The 15,693-nt window shown below is 41.4% G+C and overlaps 1 protein-coding gene across 1 annotated transcript in view; it reads right to left on the reverse strand.

The window, feature by feature from the left end:
* Nucleotides 1-15,693, reverse strand: part of LOC126426048 (uncharacterized) — a 197,960-nt gene that overhangs the window by 23,605 nt on the left and 158,662 nt on the right. Inside the window, exon 3 of the mRNA XM_050088320.1 lies at nt 14,727-14,895. Coding sequence (XP_049944277.1) covers nt 14,727-14,895 — 169 coding nt within the window. The remainder of the gene's footprint in view (nt 1-14,726; nt 14,896-15,693) is intronic.

Genomic DNA, 15,693 nt, shown 5'->3' on the forward strand with positions numbered 1-15,693 from the left:
TGTGATGGCAAATTAGACATTTTCTGATTTTACAGCATACTCTGATCATATGTAATCATCAAATGAAATATAGAGGCATAAAAATGAAGTAATATAGTGATAAAACTGAACACATAAGTAGTGCTTACGTAGGCTACTCTACAACGTAAAGTCACTACACGCCGGAACCTAGTTTCCAGCTGTCTTAATGCAATAACTTATGGCAGAGTAAGTTCACAAGTGGAACCACACACAATATTGGCATGAGTCATGTGGGGAACACAAAAACAGCATTCCTGCTACATAAAAATGAAAACTTCTCCTACAACATACACAGAAATGAATCACTCCTGCAGCCGATGTGGTGGTTGGATTACAACAAAGGTGTAAACACACAGAAAGTGTGAGCTTGGAAGTTGGGTTGGGTTATTTGGGGGAAGAGAGCAAACTGCGAGGTCATCGGTCTCATCGGATTAGGGAAGGACGGGGAAGGAAGTCGGCCGTGCCCTTTCATTTGCCTGGAGTGATTTAGGGAAATCACGGAAAACCTAAATCAGGATGTGTTCTACAATGGACGAATGTGATTGATATGTACATGGTTATGTAAGTAGCATACCCATGGTGTCACAGGCACAGTTTGACCTTCAAGTCTCTGCTTAAGGGTACCACATGCATACATGACATCATCAATGAAAATTGATGTCATCAGTGTGGTGGATGGTGGGAAATTTGAAAATGAAAGATGGCAGGTGGTGGGAAATTTAAAAATTAATGATGGAGGATGCTGGGAAATTTAAAGTTTCAAGATGGCGGTGGTGGTAAATAAAAAGAAAAACTTAAAACGGCACTCTCAGGAAATATTTTTCAGTCAGTCCAAGTGCAAGCTGTCATAGTCACCTATCTATATCTTTGCACTTAATGTTTATGTCAGATTCTAACTCTCTTGCCAGTAAATTTGTTCTCACATCTGACTTATCACTAAATTTCATTTCTCTCTTTATGTCGAATACAGTACCACCTCATTAGTACAATTCATGTTTGTTTTTGTAATATGTTACAGAGTGAAGGAGCAGAAAAAATGCGAAAACGAAATACTCTAGATACAAAATTTATTACAAAACAAATGATTACATTTCTAAGAAAGTTAAATATCCACTTGGTCGAATGCGCATATTTACATAAACTCTAACTACAAGAGAATTCAGTTTAAATGTTGCAATTTCTTACATTTAATATTTTTACATTTTTCGTACTTTCATCATTTTCACGTATTTCACAATACAAAAATTCTCTAAATGTAAAGGAGATTACATTCCAATCCATCACGTTTTCAGATATATTCTAAAATTACCGCGAACTTTGATTTGCAGCACAGATCGTTTGACATTAAATGTTATGATACACAGTGGAAACAAGAATTCCACTTCACCTTCAACATTTTCAGAACGAACTATTATAAACAGTATGTGGTTACAATGTAAGTAAATTGTTAAGTTATCTCCACTACCTAATCAGGTTTCGACAGCTGCAGTAATAAAGCCAGAATGACTCTGAATTTCATTTTGTGAGCATTGACTATACAATATGAACAAGGTAAAAGTAAATTTCTGCGCTCTGGCCTTAGATGGGCTATTCAAGCTCCGACAGCTGCCATGTCATCGTCTACCAATGGCGTCATTGGACGTGGTATGTGAGGTATGTGACCAGCTCACTGCTCTTCCGTCGTTTTCAGGTTTCTTGAGCTTGAAACCTCTACTACCCCGTCGAGTAGCTACGCAGCTGGTCTCACAAGGTTGAATGCACCTCACTCCTCTCCTCCCCGCCAGTAACAGGAATCGAATCAGGGTCTCCTGCATGGCACTCGATTGCACTGACCACTCAGCTACGGAGACAGACGTAGGACTAAGTATGAATAATATATCCTTAGTGTAGAAATCAACCAGTTAGGTACATTTGAAACATAGTCACTTCAGTAAAATAACTGTATTTATACTTACCATGCGCTTCAATAGCAACAAAGTATTTAGAATCTGTAAAGCACACCCTCTTGAGTGATTGTATTATTTTCACATTCACTTCAGGAATAGCGTTTGGATCATAACCAAAAATAAATAACTTTATATATAAGAACTAAACACTCTTGAAAATTAAGCACAGAGCACACAGTCTTCTTATAGAAAGCGAACATTAATATCTCTCACAGTTTCATTGCATGATATCTTTTGAATGGGAACTGACAGTTTTGTGTACATGGTTTTGTACAAGGCACATGAGAAAACACGTCCGTTTGTATTACTGTTTTTTGAAATAAACTGTGTCCACGATGTTCACTCCTCTGTGATATATTACGCACATCCTGCCACTGTTGAGAAAGTCACGTTTACCATCTCTGGCAGCTGAGAATCTTGATGATATATATTCGTGCAGTCCTTCAAATAAACCAGCAATGCCACTATAAATTTGGTGTTGGTCCGTCTTGTGCTCAATACTGGGCGTCTTTCTCCCTTCTCCACTTCTGTCGCACTTGGTACTCACTGTGCTACCGCCATCTACGCAGACTGCATCTACATAAATACTCCGCAATCCACTTTAAGGGTCGTGGCACGCGGTACCTCGTACCATTACTAGTAATTTTCTTTCCTCCTCCACTTGCGAATACAGTGAAGGAGAAACGTCTATCTATATGCTCCCATGTGAGCCCCAAATTTCTCGTATCTTGTCTTGCAGGTCCTTATGAGTGATGTATGTTGGCGGCAGTAGAATCGTCCTACAGTCAGCTTCAAATGCCAGTTCTCTAATTTTTCTCAAGTGTTCCTCGAAAAGAACGACGCCTTACCTCCACGGATTCGAGTTTAAAATCCCAAAGCATCTCATTTTGCAGTGGGGCACCGTGTCAAATGCTTTTATGAAAACTAGAAATTTGGAATCAGCGTGTAGCCCTTCATCCACATTTCACACTATATCTTGTGAGAAAAGGGCCAATTTAGTTTTGCACGAACGTTGCTTTCTAAAGCCGTGCTGATTTGTGGACATAAGCTATTGGGTCTCAAGGAAATTTTTTATATTCGAACTCAGAATATGTTCAAGAATTTTGCTGCAAACCAATGTTGTGAATGTTGGTCTGTAGTTTCCGTTCCTTTACCTTTCTTATAAACAGGAGTCACTTGCCCTTTTTTCCAACCGCTTGGGGCTTTGCTCTGGGCAAGAGATTCGTAATAAATACAAGCTAAGTAAGGGGCCAGTGCTGTAGGCTACACTTCGTACAACCTAATTGAGATTCCATCTGGTCCTGCCGACTTACTTGTTTCCAACTCTTTCAGTTCTTTCTCTACGCCAGGGACGCCTATTACTATGTAGTCCACATGGGAGTCTGCGATAGTCAAACGATTGTGTGTTTGTACTTCTCTCCTGATTGAACGATTTCTTAAACGCGAAATTTAAAACTTCTTTCCTTTTGCTATCTTCTGCTGCCATACCAAACTGGGCAATGAGTGACCGGGTGGAATCTTAGACCCGCTTAGCGATTTTTCCATAGAACCAGAATTTTCTCGGGTCCTTAGCCAGGTCTTTTGTTAAGCTATGATGGTGGTAATTGTTGTATACTTCGTGCATAGATCTTTTTACACACACACGAATTTCTACTAACTTCCGCCTGTCGTCATTTGCGCGTTCTCTTTTGATCTGAAGGTGCAACAGCCTTTTCTTCCTCGGCATTTTCCAAATTTAGTTGTTAAACGACGGTGGGTATTTACTTTCCTTAATCCACTTACTATTCTCACACTTCTCCAGGGCACGATTTACAATGTATTTAAACTTTGCCCATAATTCCTATACGCCTACCACACTGGAACTAAATGATGCCAGTTTATTGTCACCGAGCGAGGTGGCGCAGTGGTTAGCACACTGGACTCGCATTCGGGAGGACGACGGTTCAATCCCGCGTCCGGCCATCCAGATTTAGGTTTCCCGTGATTTCTCTAAATCGCTCCAGGCAAATGCCGGGATGGTTCCTTTGAAAGGGCACGGCCGACTACCTTCCCCGTCCTTCCCTAATTCGATGAGACCGATGACCTCGCTGTTTGGTCTCTTCCCCCAAACAACCCAACCCAACCCAGTTTATTGTCTAAGTAAGCTACTAGCAACTGTTTTCTGCTCTTTCTAGCGGAAACACTCTCCTAGTCTTCTAGACTGATTTATTACATTCAGTAACCATAGTCGCTGTGAGGCCATCACCCAACATCAACTATTTGTTCAAGTTCTGTAACATGGAAGGAGAAGAATTCCTGCTTTTTTTGGATTGTAATGAGTAACTGATAAGCAGAATACAAATTACATTAGTAGTAGTGCATATGAGACTCACATTTTTTGTAATTCTCTGATTCATGCACAGAGGACAGCATCAGCAACATCAACGACTCACTTCTGCCAGAAACTGTCTTGTATTTACTCATAGATTCCTGCGGAGGCAGCAATTTCAAAGTTATTCTGACTAATTCCGACTGCTTTGTCGGCAAATCAATAAGTCTCACAACCTCCAGGTGTCTCATATTTCACCGTCTCGAAAAGCCACGATCAGCTGGATTATTTCAACAAGTAAAAACGTTTAATAAATGAGTTCAGGTTTGCCGTTGTATCCCAACGGGTGTCATTATTCACCAGAACGACAGTATAATCATTTGGCGAGACACGTGACTTCATTTATCAGTGAAACTATCGAGTGTTTGGCACACAGCCGTGCATATTTATGACACACGTGCCACCTGTTAGGTTGCCACAGACCCATATCGCTCTACATCACCTTTGAGCAATCGCTATTGTGGAGCAGTTGCATAATCTAATTACGCTTTTAATAACGGCATTCATTTTACCGGGCGATCAAAAAGTAAGTATAAATTTGAAAACTTAATAAACCGCGGAATAATGTAGATAGAGAGGTAAAAATTGACACACATGCTTGAAATGACATGGGGTTTTATTAGAACCAAAAAAAAGACAAAGTACTGCTAGACGCATGAAAGATCTCTTGCGCGCGTCGTTTGGTGATGATCGTGTGCTCAGTCGCCACTTCCGTCATGCTTGGCCTCCCAGGACCCCAGACCTCAGTCCGTGCGATTATTGGCTTTGGGGTTACCTGAAGTCGCAAGTGTATCGTGATCGACGGACATCTCTAGGGATGCTGAAAGACAACATCCGACGCCAATGCCGGACCATAACTCCAGGCATGCTTTACAGTGCTGTTCACACAACATTATTCCTCGACCACAGCTATTCTTGAGGAATGATGGTGGACATATTGAGCATTTCCTGTAAAGACCATCATCTTTGCTTTGTCTTACTTTGTTATGCTAATTATTGCTATTCTAATCAGATGAAGCGCCATCTGTCGGAAATTTTTTGAACGTTAGTATTTTTTTGGTTCAAATAAAACCCCATGACATTCCAAGCGTGTGTGACAATTTGTAACTCTCTATCTACATTATTCCGTGATTTTTTAATTCAGTTTTCAAATTTATACTGAATTTTCGATCACACGGTTTTTTTTAAAAACAGGTGTCATGAACTTCGATGGGATGCTAAAGCACATGCTTCTTGAATCGCATCTTCTCGTGATACTCTTTCTAAACTCTGGATGTCACTATATATATGCTCCCTCCTTGGCCATTTATCAGTAACAGTACATTTTCATGAAGTCACTGTCTGCGGAATTCTTTATTCTTTGTGTAATGTTTGGGTTTCGTTAAAAAAAAGAACAGTTTTATCCAGTTCTTGCTAAGTTTTACACCTTAGAAAGGAGTATCCAACTTGACCTCTGTAACTAGTTTGAGGACACTTTACATTAGCGAATCCATTCTTTTGACTCTCCAAAATCAGCTTAACAGAGCTTCATATTCTTCACGCAGTACACAGGCCCGTCTCTCTTTGAACTGGATATTTCCTAGAATTTATGTAAATCAGAGGTTGATGTGGGAGCTTGTGACCAAACCCTTACGCTTTCACCTAAATTCACTTTTTTTCCTTTTGAGTGGAAAGAAATTGCATAATATCGTTTCTAGTTTCTTATTTGACAGTTTTTATAAAACTGATATTTTTTCGACTCTTTGGTCTTATAAGTGCTGTTGCATATGTTGTTGTTCTTGTGTTCTTGTGGTCTTCAGTCCTGAGACTGGTTTGATGCAGCTCTCCATGCTACTCTATCCTGTGCAAGCTCTTCATCTCTCAGTACCTACCGCAACCTACATCCTTCTGAATCTTCTTAGTGTATTCATCTCTTGATCTCCATCTACGATTTTTACCCTCTATGCTGCCCTCCAGTACTAAATTGGTGATCCCTTCATGCCTCAGAACATGTCCTACCAGCCGATCCCTCCCTCTAGTCAAGTTGTGCCACAAACATCTTTTCACCACAATTCTATTCAATACCTCCTCATTAGTTATGTGATCTACCCATCTAATATTCAGCATTTTTCTGTAGCACTTCATTTCTAAAGCGTCTATTCTCTTCTTCTCGAAACTATTTATCGTCCATGTTTCACTTCCATACATGGACATGGCTAAATTCCAGACAAATACTTTCAGAAACGACTTCCTGACACTTAAATCTATACTCTATGTTAACAAATTTTTCTTCTTCAGTAACGCTTTCCTTGCCATTGCCAGTCTACATTTTATATCCTCTCTACTTCGACCATCATCAGTTATTTTGCTCCCCAAATAGCAAAACTCCTTTACTACTTAAAGTGTCTCATTTCCTAATCTAATTCCCTCAGCATCATCCGACTTAATTCGACTACATTCCACTATTCTCGTTTTGCTTTTGTTAATGTCCATCTTATATCCTCCTTTCAAGAAACTGTCCATTCCGCTCAACTGCTCTTCCAGGTCCTTTGGTGCGTCTGATAGAATTATCATGTCATCGGCGAACCTCCAAATTTTTAGTTTTTCTCCATGGATTTTAATACCTACTCCGAGCCGGCCGGTGTGGCCGTGCGGTTCTAGGCGCTTCAGTCTGGAACCGCGTGACCACTACGGTCGCAGGTTCGAATAACGCCTCGGGCATGGATGTGTGTGACGTCCTTAGGTTAGTTTGGTTTAAGTAGTTTTAAGTTCTAGGGGACTGATGACCACAGATGTTAAGTCCCATAATGCTCAGAGCCATTTGAACCAACCCACTCCGAATTTCTGATTTGTTTCTTTTACTGCTTGCTCAATATACAGATTGAATAAGATCGGGGAGAGGTTTCAACCCTCTCTCACTCCCTTCCCAACCACTGCTTCCCTTTCATGCCCCTCGACTCTTATAACTGCCATCTGCTTTCTATACAAATTGTAAATAGCCTTTCGCTCCCTGTATTTTACGCCTGCCACCTTCAGAATTTGAAAGAGAGTATTCCGGTCAACATTGTCAAAAACCTTCTCTAAGTTTACAAATACTAGAAACGTAGGTTTCCCTTTCCTTTATCTATTTTCTAAGGTGAGTCCTAGGGTCAGTATTGCCTCACATGTTCCAATATTTCTACGGAATCCAAACTGATGTTTCCCGAGGTCGGCTTCTACCAGTTTTTCCATTCGTTTGTAAAGAATTCGCGTTAGTGTTTTGCAGCTGTGTCTTATTAAACAGATATTTCGGTAATTTTCACATCTGTCAACACCTGCTTTTTTTGGGATTGGAATTATTATATTCTTCCAGAAGTGTGAGGGTATTTCGCCTGCCTCGTACATCTTGCTCACCAGATGGTAGAGTTTTGTCAGGACTGGCTCTCCCAAGGCTGTCAGTAATTCTAATGGAATGTTGTCCTCTCCCGGGACCTTGTTTCGAATCAGGTCTTTCAGTGTTCTGTCAAGCTTTTCACACAGTATCATATCTCCCATTTCATCTTCATCTACATCCTCTTCAATTTCCATAATATTGCCCTAAAGTACATTGACCTTGTGTAGACCCTCTATACATTCCTTCCACCATTCTGCTTTCCCTTCATTGCTTAGAACTGGGTTTCCATCTGAGATCTTGATATTCATGCAAGTGTTTCTCTTTTCTCCAAAGACCTCTTTAATTTTCCTGTAGGCAGTATCTATCTTACCCCTAGCGAGATAAGCCTCTACATCCTTACATTTGTCCTTGCATATGTTAATATCGCTTAGATGTATCCAGAGTGGTCAAAACGTTTATAGTGAATTAGGAAAGTTATTGTTCCGTGTCACCTGCCGTTCCGCCCGAAACCGGTTGTTGGCAGCTACCGTCTGTGTAGGCGTGGCATGTCGATCGTAAAATTCACGCACTATTACAAAACACTGCTTTCATCATAGCACTGCATACCTTCAGTATCATTATGATACTATGAACACATCCACCCGTTAGACAGCTTATGTTGCAGGCACAGAAAAGAGATGATTACCTCTTCCCTTATTAAATGTTCTGGAACAAATAATATATCTAGATTATTAGGGTCGTCAAACTCTGAAGCATCTAATTTAATTTTAATTAATTTTGAAATTTATTGTGAATTGATTCTAATGCTAGGTTCTGGCAGCCACCTTTAAACTGTTTTAGGAAATGAAATATTAAAAATTATTAACTGGATTGTAAATATTCAGTTACCAAAATTTTCGTCAGTAAATGGGAAAGTAAAGGCTACCAATGCCTTGAGCTAACTTTATTCAGTCTGCAATGTTAGCGTTGTTACCTGTAGTACTAAATTCTGATAATGTTATTAAAATTCTAAAAATTGTAGTTTTTAGACACGTTACTATTTGTAGTATATGATAAAGGATTAGGATAGAACAGTGATGGAATGATCAAATAAAAGTTTGATCACTGTTACTAATAAACCATCACGTTCAAATTGTTATTGCACTGTGGCCTCTCGTGACTGTTACTCCATTTACGATATCACTTTGGTGAACATAATGAAAGTCTCATCGTGGTTAGCGTCGTCGGAAACTTGATCGTGGATGCGTCGTCGGAACAGTGGGGGACAATGATGTCACACAGCTTCTTGACGTCACTGATAAATCAGTACACGCCATTTTTCCATCGGCACCCACGGTTCGGAGACTTTCACAGCGTCATAAGTCCCAAAATTCTTGCATCTGCGACTTGATAATTTCAGAAATGACTTAATATCTTGTAAGTTAAAGGCGACCTCACTTTGCTGAAGATTCTACGCGCTTTTTAATTTCACAACAACCTTGCATACGTGACACTGTCTGTCTTCGCTCTCCTGTTGCTTACGGCACCACGAAGTGCTCTAAGCCCGTCGCCCGATCTGATTACTCGAGTCTCGCGTTATTAATTTTACTTTTAGTTAACTCATTGTCTAAATCGTAAGAGTAGATCAGTCGCTGACAATGAAAGAAACAGATGTTACATCTTTTCATCACATTTAAAGAGTAATACATTTTATAATTTTACGAAGGTATCCAGATTGTTAACATTCACATACTGTTTTTAAAGATGAAACGATCGATAGTTGTATCGAAAATGATTTGGAAAAAAAATATTATTAGTGTGTTCAGGTATAATTGTACCGTTATAAACATTGTGCAGTTTACTACCACTTCCTACATTTTTACTGCTTCTTAACATAAAAGCATTTGATTTCGAATCTTCTTTAACATTTCTTTATCATGTCAACTTAGAGTTGGTAAACTGAATCGGAATAATACGATAAGCTTCGAAATGAAGTTACACGTCTGTACTCGTGACCCTGTGATCGCGTATTTGACTAATAATAAAACATACTGGGTTCCGAGTTCGAACCTAAGCACGGCTTAAATTTTGAATAAAATAATCAGCAATGGTGGCTGGCGACTTCTGGCGTAAGAAGATGCCCCCGTTCTGCCAACGACCTTGGGAAAGAGGGCGGAGGACTGAATAGATATTCAAGGCACTGTCTTGCTCTTAGGGTGTGCAACTACCCGTAAAAGGCGGATGAATCACCAGGACGAACACCATGAGATGCAGAAGGAAATGGAAGTCACTGCATTAAAGACACATAATGTGTATCCACAGGACATGTGGTATGTAATTGGACAAGTATCATGATAGGTGGGAATTTAAGGAGATGGGACCTGGATAAACTGACTAAACCAGACGTTGTACAGAGTTTCAGGGAGAGCATAAGGGAACAATTGACAGGAATGGGGGAAAGAAATACAGTAGAAGAAGAGTGGGTAGCTCTGAGGGATGAAGTAGTGAAGGCAGCAGAGGATGAAGTAGGTAAAAAGACGAGGGCTAGTAGAAATCCTTGGGTAACAGAAGAAATATTGAATATAATTGATGAAAGGAGAAAATATAAAAATGCAGTAAATGAAGCAGGCAAAAAGGAATGAAAACGTCTCAAAAATGAGATCGACAGGAAGTGAAAAATGGCTAAACTGGGATTGCTAGAGGACAAATGTAAGGATGTAGAGGATTATCTCACTAGGGGCAAGATAGATACTGACTACAGGAAAATTAGAGAGACCTGTGGAGAAAGGAGAGCCACTTGTATGAACATCAAGAGCTCAGATGGAAACCCAGAATCCGGTATTACATACCTCTATGTTAACAGCCTCTATAACTGGGCAATGATGCAACATCTACCTTTATCGGATTTTACGTGGCTCTCTGCAGAAATGCTAGATAGTTTCGTTATACGGGCGTATTAGATGATTCAGACATAGGTTACATTTTAGAAGTAGACTTTCAGTATCCATAAACATATATGAACTTCACTCTGATCTACCATTACGACAAGAGTAAATGGTATCAACGCCTAACATCAACCAGAAAGGAATTACAAAAAAAAAAAAAAACTGATTTGAATATTACATAATAAAACGTCATGTAGGTCGCTATAGAAATTTAAAGCAGTGCGTGTACAATAACCTCATATAAGCAAAATTCGCCGAATATTATGATTCCATCAAACTCCATGAACGAAATCATAAAGCAATATTTATGACGAGTAACGTATGAATGCAAAAGATAAAAGTGTAAACAAAAATAAAACGATTTCGTAAGACTGTTTCAAACTTATGAATAACAAAATTTGTGGCAAAATAATGAAAAATGTGCAAAAATGATTAGAGCTAGTAACATGTTGGGACGCTGGATAAGGAGATGCTGTCTAATGGGCAGACCAAATCTGATTGCTACCAGTTAAAGTAGACGTGACATAGTTTCTACGAATGACTGTTTTAGATATTTCTATAACGCTTCTTGTTGAATGGGTTGATGAAATGTGAGGCAAAATATATTAAAATGTGTTACACAGACACGGATAGTTTAATATAATACGAGGGTTGGAAGTTAAATAGTGGCAACTATTTATTCGCAACCGATACATGTTTGCACCTGTTCCTGTCCTTCAAAGTAATCACCAGCGTTGTGTAGAACCCTCTGCCAGCGATGTGGAAGGCGTAGTATACCTTTAGCAGAGCCTGTTCTGTTGATGGTGCGAGTGTAGTGGTCTACTGCACTGTCAAATCTCTGGTACAGTTCTGAAGCGAATGCCACGAAGTGGTTTCTTCATCTTCGGAATCAAATCAAAGTCACAAGGACTCAATTCTGGGGAGTATGGTGGATGATACAGTACCTCCCAGTCGCATCGAACCATAGCATGCGCTGTATGCGCCCGCGCATTGTAGTTCAAAATGATGGGTGGGTTGCGCAGAAAGTGTCGCCGCTTCTTTCGCAAAGCTGGTCGCAGTTGACGCTCCAAAAACGACCGTGTCGTTGTTCTATTGGTAGATGCCATGGTGCTGAGGAAAAACAAACTGCATGTGGATCCCCAATGATAGATGCTTTTTTGCGGTGGTCCATTACGCCTTCCAGAATGACGAGATCACCCAGGGAATGCCACGAAAACATTCGCCAGGTCATAACGCGCTCTCCTGCGGCCAGGAACCTTCAACGGATGTAGCACGGCGTTTGATTTCAGACGTTTCACGTGTCCGACGTGACAGAAAGAGTATAAAACTCCGCTAGCCACCAAGCGGTGTGTGGCGGAGGGCACAATTCGCCCCCCCCCCCCCCCCCCCCCCCCCCCTGTGCGAGGGAAAAACGATTGTCTGAATGCCTCAGTACGAGCTCTTATCTTTGAATGGTGATCATTGCGCGAATTGAAAGTTGGTGGTAATAAGATATGCTCTACATCCTCGGTGAAGATTGGATTTCGGGATATAGTGAGCAGCCCCTTCTGTTTAGCGCGTCGTCTATCTGCAAGTGTGTCCCACTTCAAACTTTGTATGAGATTTGTAACGCTCTCGCGATTGCTAAATGTACCAGTCACGAATCTTGCCGCTCTTTTTTGGACCTTCTCAATCTCTTGAATCAGACCCAACTGGTAAAGGTCCCATAAAGACGAACAGTACTCTAACACTGGACGACTAACGTATTGTAAGCTATTTCCTTTGTTGAAGGACTGCATCGCTTCAGGATTCTACCAATAAACCGCAATCTAGAGTTCGCCTTAACCGTTACTTGTGTAATATGATCATTCCATTTGAGATCATTTCGAATAGTCACACCCAGATACTTGACTGATGTTACCGCTTCCAAAGACTGATCATTTATTTAGTACTCATACATTAATGGGGATTTTCGCCTTGTTATACGCAGTAGGTTACACTTACTAATATTGAGGGATAACTGCCAGTCACTGCACCACACATTTATTTTCTGCAAATCCTCATTGATTTGTTCACAACATTCGTGTGATACTACATTCCTGTAGACTACAGCATCATCGCCAAACAGTCTAAGGCCGGTGTCAATACCATCAACCAAATCGTTTATGTAAATCGTAAAAAGCAGAGGACCTATTACGCTGCTCTGGGGCACACCTGAAGTTACTCTTGTTTCTGTGGAAGTTACCCCGTTCAGGACGACATAGTGCTCCCTGTCTGTTAGAAAACTTTCTATACAACCACAGGTGTCACTGGATAGACCGTAAGCGTGCACTTTTTGAAGCAAGCGACAGTGCGGAACTGAGTCGAACGCCTTTGGAAAGTCGAGAAATATGGCATCAACCTGGGAGCCGGTATCTAGAGCCTGTTGTATATCATGCACAAAGAGAGCCAGCTGTGTCTCGCATTATCGCTGTTTCCTAAAACCGTGCTGGTTTCTGCAGATGAGTTCTCAGAGTCTAGAAAGGTCATTATGTCTGAACACAAAATATGTTCCATGATTCTACAACAAATCGATGTCAGTGAAATTGGCCGATAATTATGTGCATCCGATTTTCTACCCTTTTTATAGATTTCTATGACCTGGGCCTTCTTCCGATCCCGTGGAACTTTCCGCCGTTCCAATGATCTCTGATAGATGACGGATAAGAGTGGTGCTATATTTGTAGCATAGTCAACATAAAATCTTACGGGGATACCGTCTGGGCCAGGTGCTTTTCTGGCATCTAAGGATCTTAACTGTTCTACAGTCCCCGATACACTAAACACTATGTCAGCTATCCTTTCGTTTGTTCGATAATTGAAAGGAGGAATGGTGCTGCAGTCCTCTAACGTAAACGAGTTTTTGAAAGCTAGGTTTAGAATTTCGGCCTTCTGTTTATCATCATCAGTTACATTACCCGTACTGTCAGTAAGAGAAGGTATTGAATTATTTTTAGCGTTCATAAATTTTATGTACCACGAAAATATTTTGGGGTTATTTTTAGAATCTGCAGATAAAATATTGCTTTCGAATTCGTTAAAAGGGTCTCTCATTATCCTTCTGACAGCTGCTTTCATTTCGCATAATTTATGTTTGTCAGCGGGGCAGTGACTACACTGCAGCTGGCCTTAATCACTCATCTATGGTCGCAGTTACCACTGCGACAGTTGTGAATAGTGCCATTTTCTGATGCACGGTAGGCATTAACCATGGCTGCAAACAAACGGTTTACAAACTTACCCGTTTCGGAAGTGCTTAAACGCTTGACCCGAACCCGAATGATCACGCCGTTTCGGGTGTCAGATGAATCGCTCAATTTCCTCATTACGATAACGAATGCACCGTTTTCCGCACCTTTCTCCGCCCTCCGGACGACACCCTTTAGACGCGTTATGTGCCGTACAGTCAGTGCTGACCCGTGCCGTCTGTGAGTAGTTATTGCAAGTTGACGTCGAACATAGGCGGTGGTCACATTAACGTGACTGGACCGTGTAAATTTAAATGTGGGAAAAGTCTACTCTGCTGTTACAGGTACAGAGTATAGTCTTTTACGGAAATGAAATCTAGACGACAAGCATTTCAGCTAAACAGTTCAGATAAGAAGAGAAGAGATGGTTCTGAAATGTAATGGTACAGAAGTGTGCTGCTGATTACATAGGTAGATCAGGTAAGAATCGTACTGGAAAGAAAAGATATTTATTACAATAACTTTATTGATTAATTGATAGGACACGTTTTAAGACGTCGAGGGGTGGACAAATTCGTACTAGAGGGAAGCGCTGGGATTAAAAATTGAAGACGGAGAGCAAGCGGGAGCAAAGTTTGACTACAGTAAGCAGGTTCAAATGGATGCAAATTGTAATAGTTATGAAGAGAAGAGGAGACTTGCTCAGGATAGACTAGCGTGGAATGCTGCATTAGATCAGTCTCCGGACAGGAGACCACAGCAATAACAACAATGTGTGTGTGTGTGTGTGTGTGTGTGTGTGTGTGTGTGTGTGTTTGTGGATGGGTGTGGCGGGGGGGTTGGGGGTGGGGTGGGGGTGGCGTTTGGGTGTTATCGCCGCTGGCTCTCGGAGTGAAGAGCAGTACTTACCTATTGAGGCGACGATCAGGTGAGGAGTCTAGCGATCCGTCGAGGCGAGAGACGCTGGGCCGCCGCCGCAGGTCGCTGAAGTCTAGCGACATGGTGGAGCTGGCCGGGAACTTGCTGGAGGGGGCCGCCGCCACTGCCGCTGCCGCCGCCGCTGCTGCTACCGCCGCGTCTGAAACACAGCGCGTTCAGCGGCGACAACCAGGGCGCTGGCGCACAGACGACCAACCGACGACCATCGCCTGACAGCCCGAGGAAGTCTTCGGAGGTAACCCGTATCTCACTCATCGAGCACCAGTCAGCTGATTTCAAGCACCACGCTCTGCACATGCTCTCTAAGACTGATACTGTACCAAATTCAGTTCAATAGGCGCGTTAGATCGTCAGTATCCCGGGCTGGTTGGAAGGCCCTGTCCATGTGTTGTTGTGGTCTTCAGTCCTGAGACTGGTTTGATGCAGCTCTCTATGCTACTCTATCCTGTGCAAGCTTTTTCATCTCCCAGTACCTACTGCAACCTACATCCTTCTGAATCTGCTTAGTGTATTCATCTCTTGGTCTCCCTCTACGATTTTTACCCTCCACGCTACCCTCCAATACTAAATTGGTGATCCCTTGATGCCTCAGAACATGTCCTACCAACCGATCCCTTCTTCTGGTCAAGTTGTGCCACAAAGTTCTCTTCTCCCCAATCCTATTCAATACTTCCTCATTAGTTATGTGATCTACCCATCTAATCTTCAGCATTCTTCTGTAGCACCACATTTCGAAAGCTTCTATTGTCTTCTTGTCCAAACTATTTATAGTCCATGTTTCACTTCCATACATGGCTACACTCCATACGAATACTTTCAGAAATGACTTCCTGACACTTAAATCAATACTGGATGTTAACAAATTTCTCTTCTTCAGAAACGCTTTCCTTGCCATTGCCAGCCTACATTTTATATCCTCTCTACTTCGACCATCATC

Source organism: Schistocerca serialis, chromosome 1 (genome assembly GCF_023864345.2).
Source record: "Schistocerca serialis cubense isolate TAMUIC-IGC-003099 chromosome 1, iqSchSeri2.2, whole genome shotgun sequence".
Lineage (NCBI taxonomy): Eukaryota > Metazoa > Arthropoda > Insecta > Orthoptera > Acrididae > Schistocerca > Schistocerca serialis.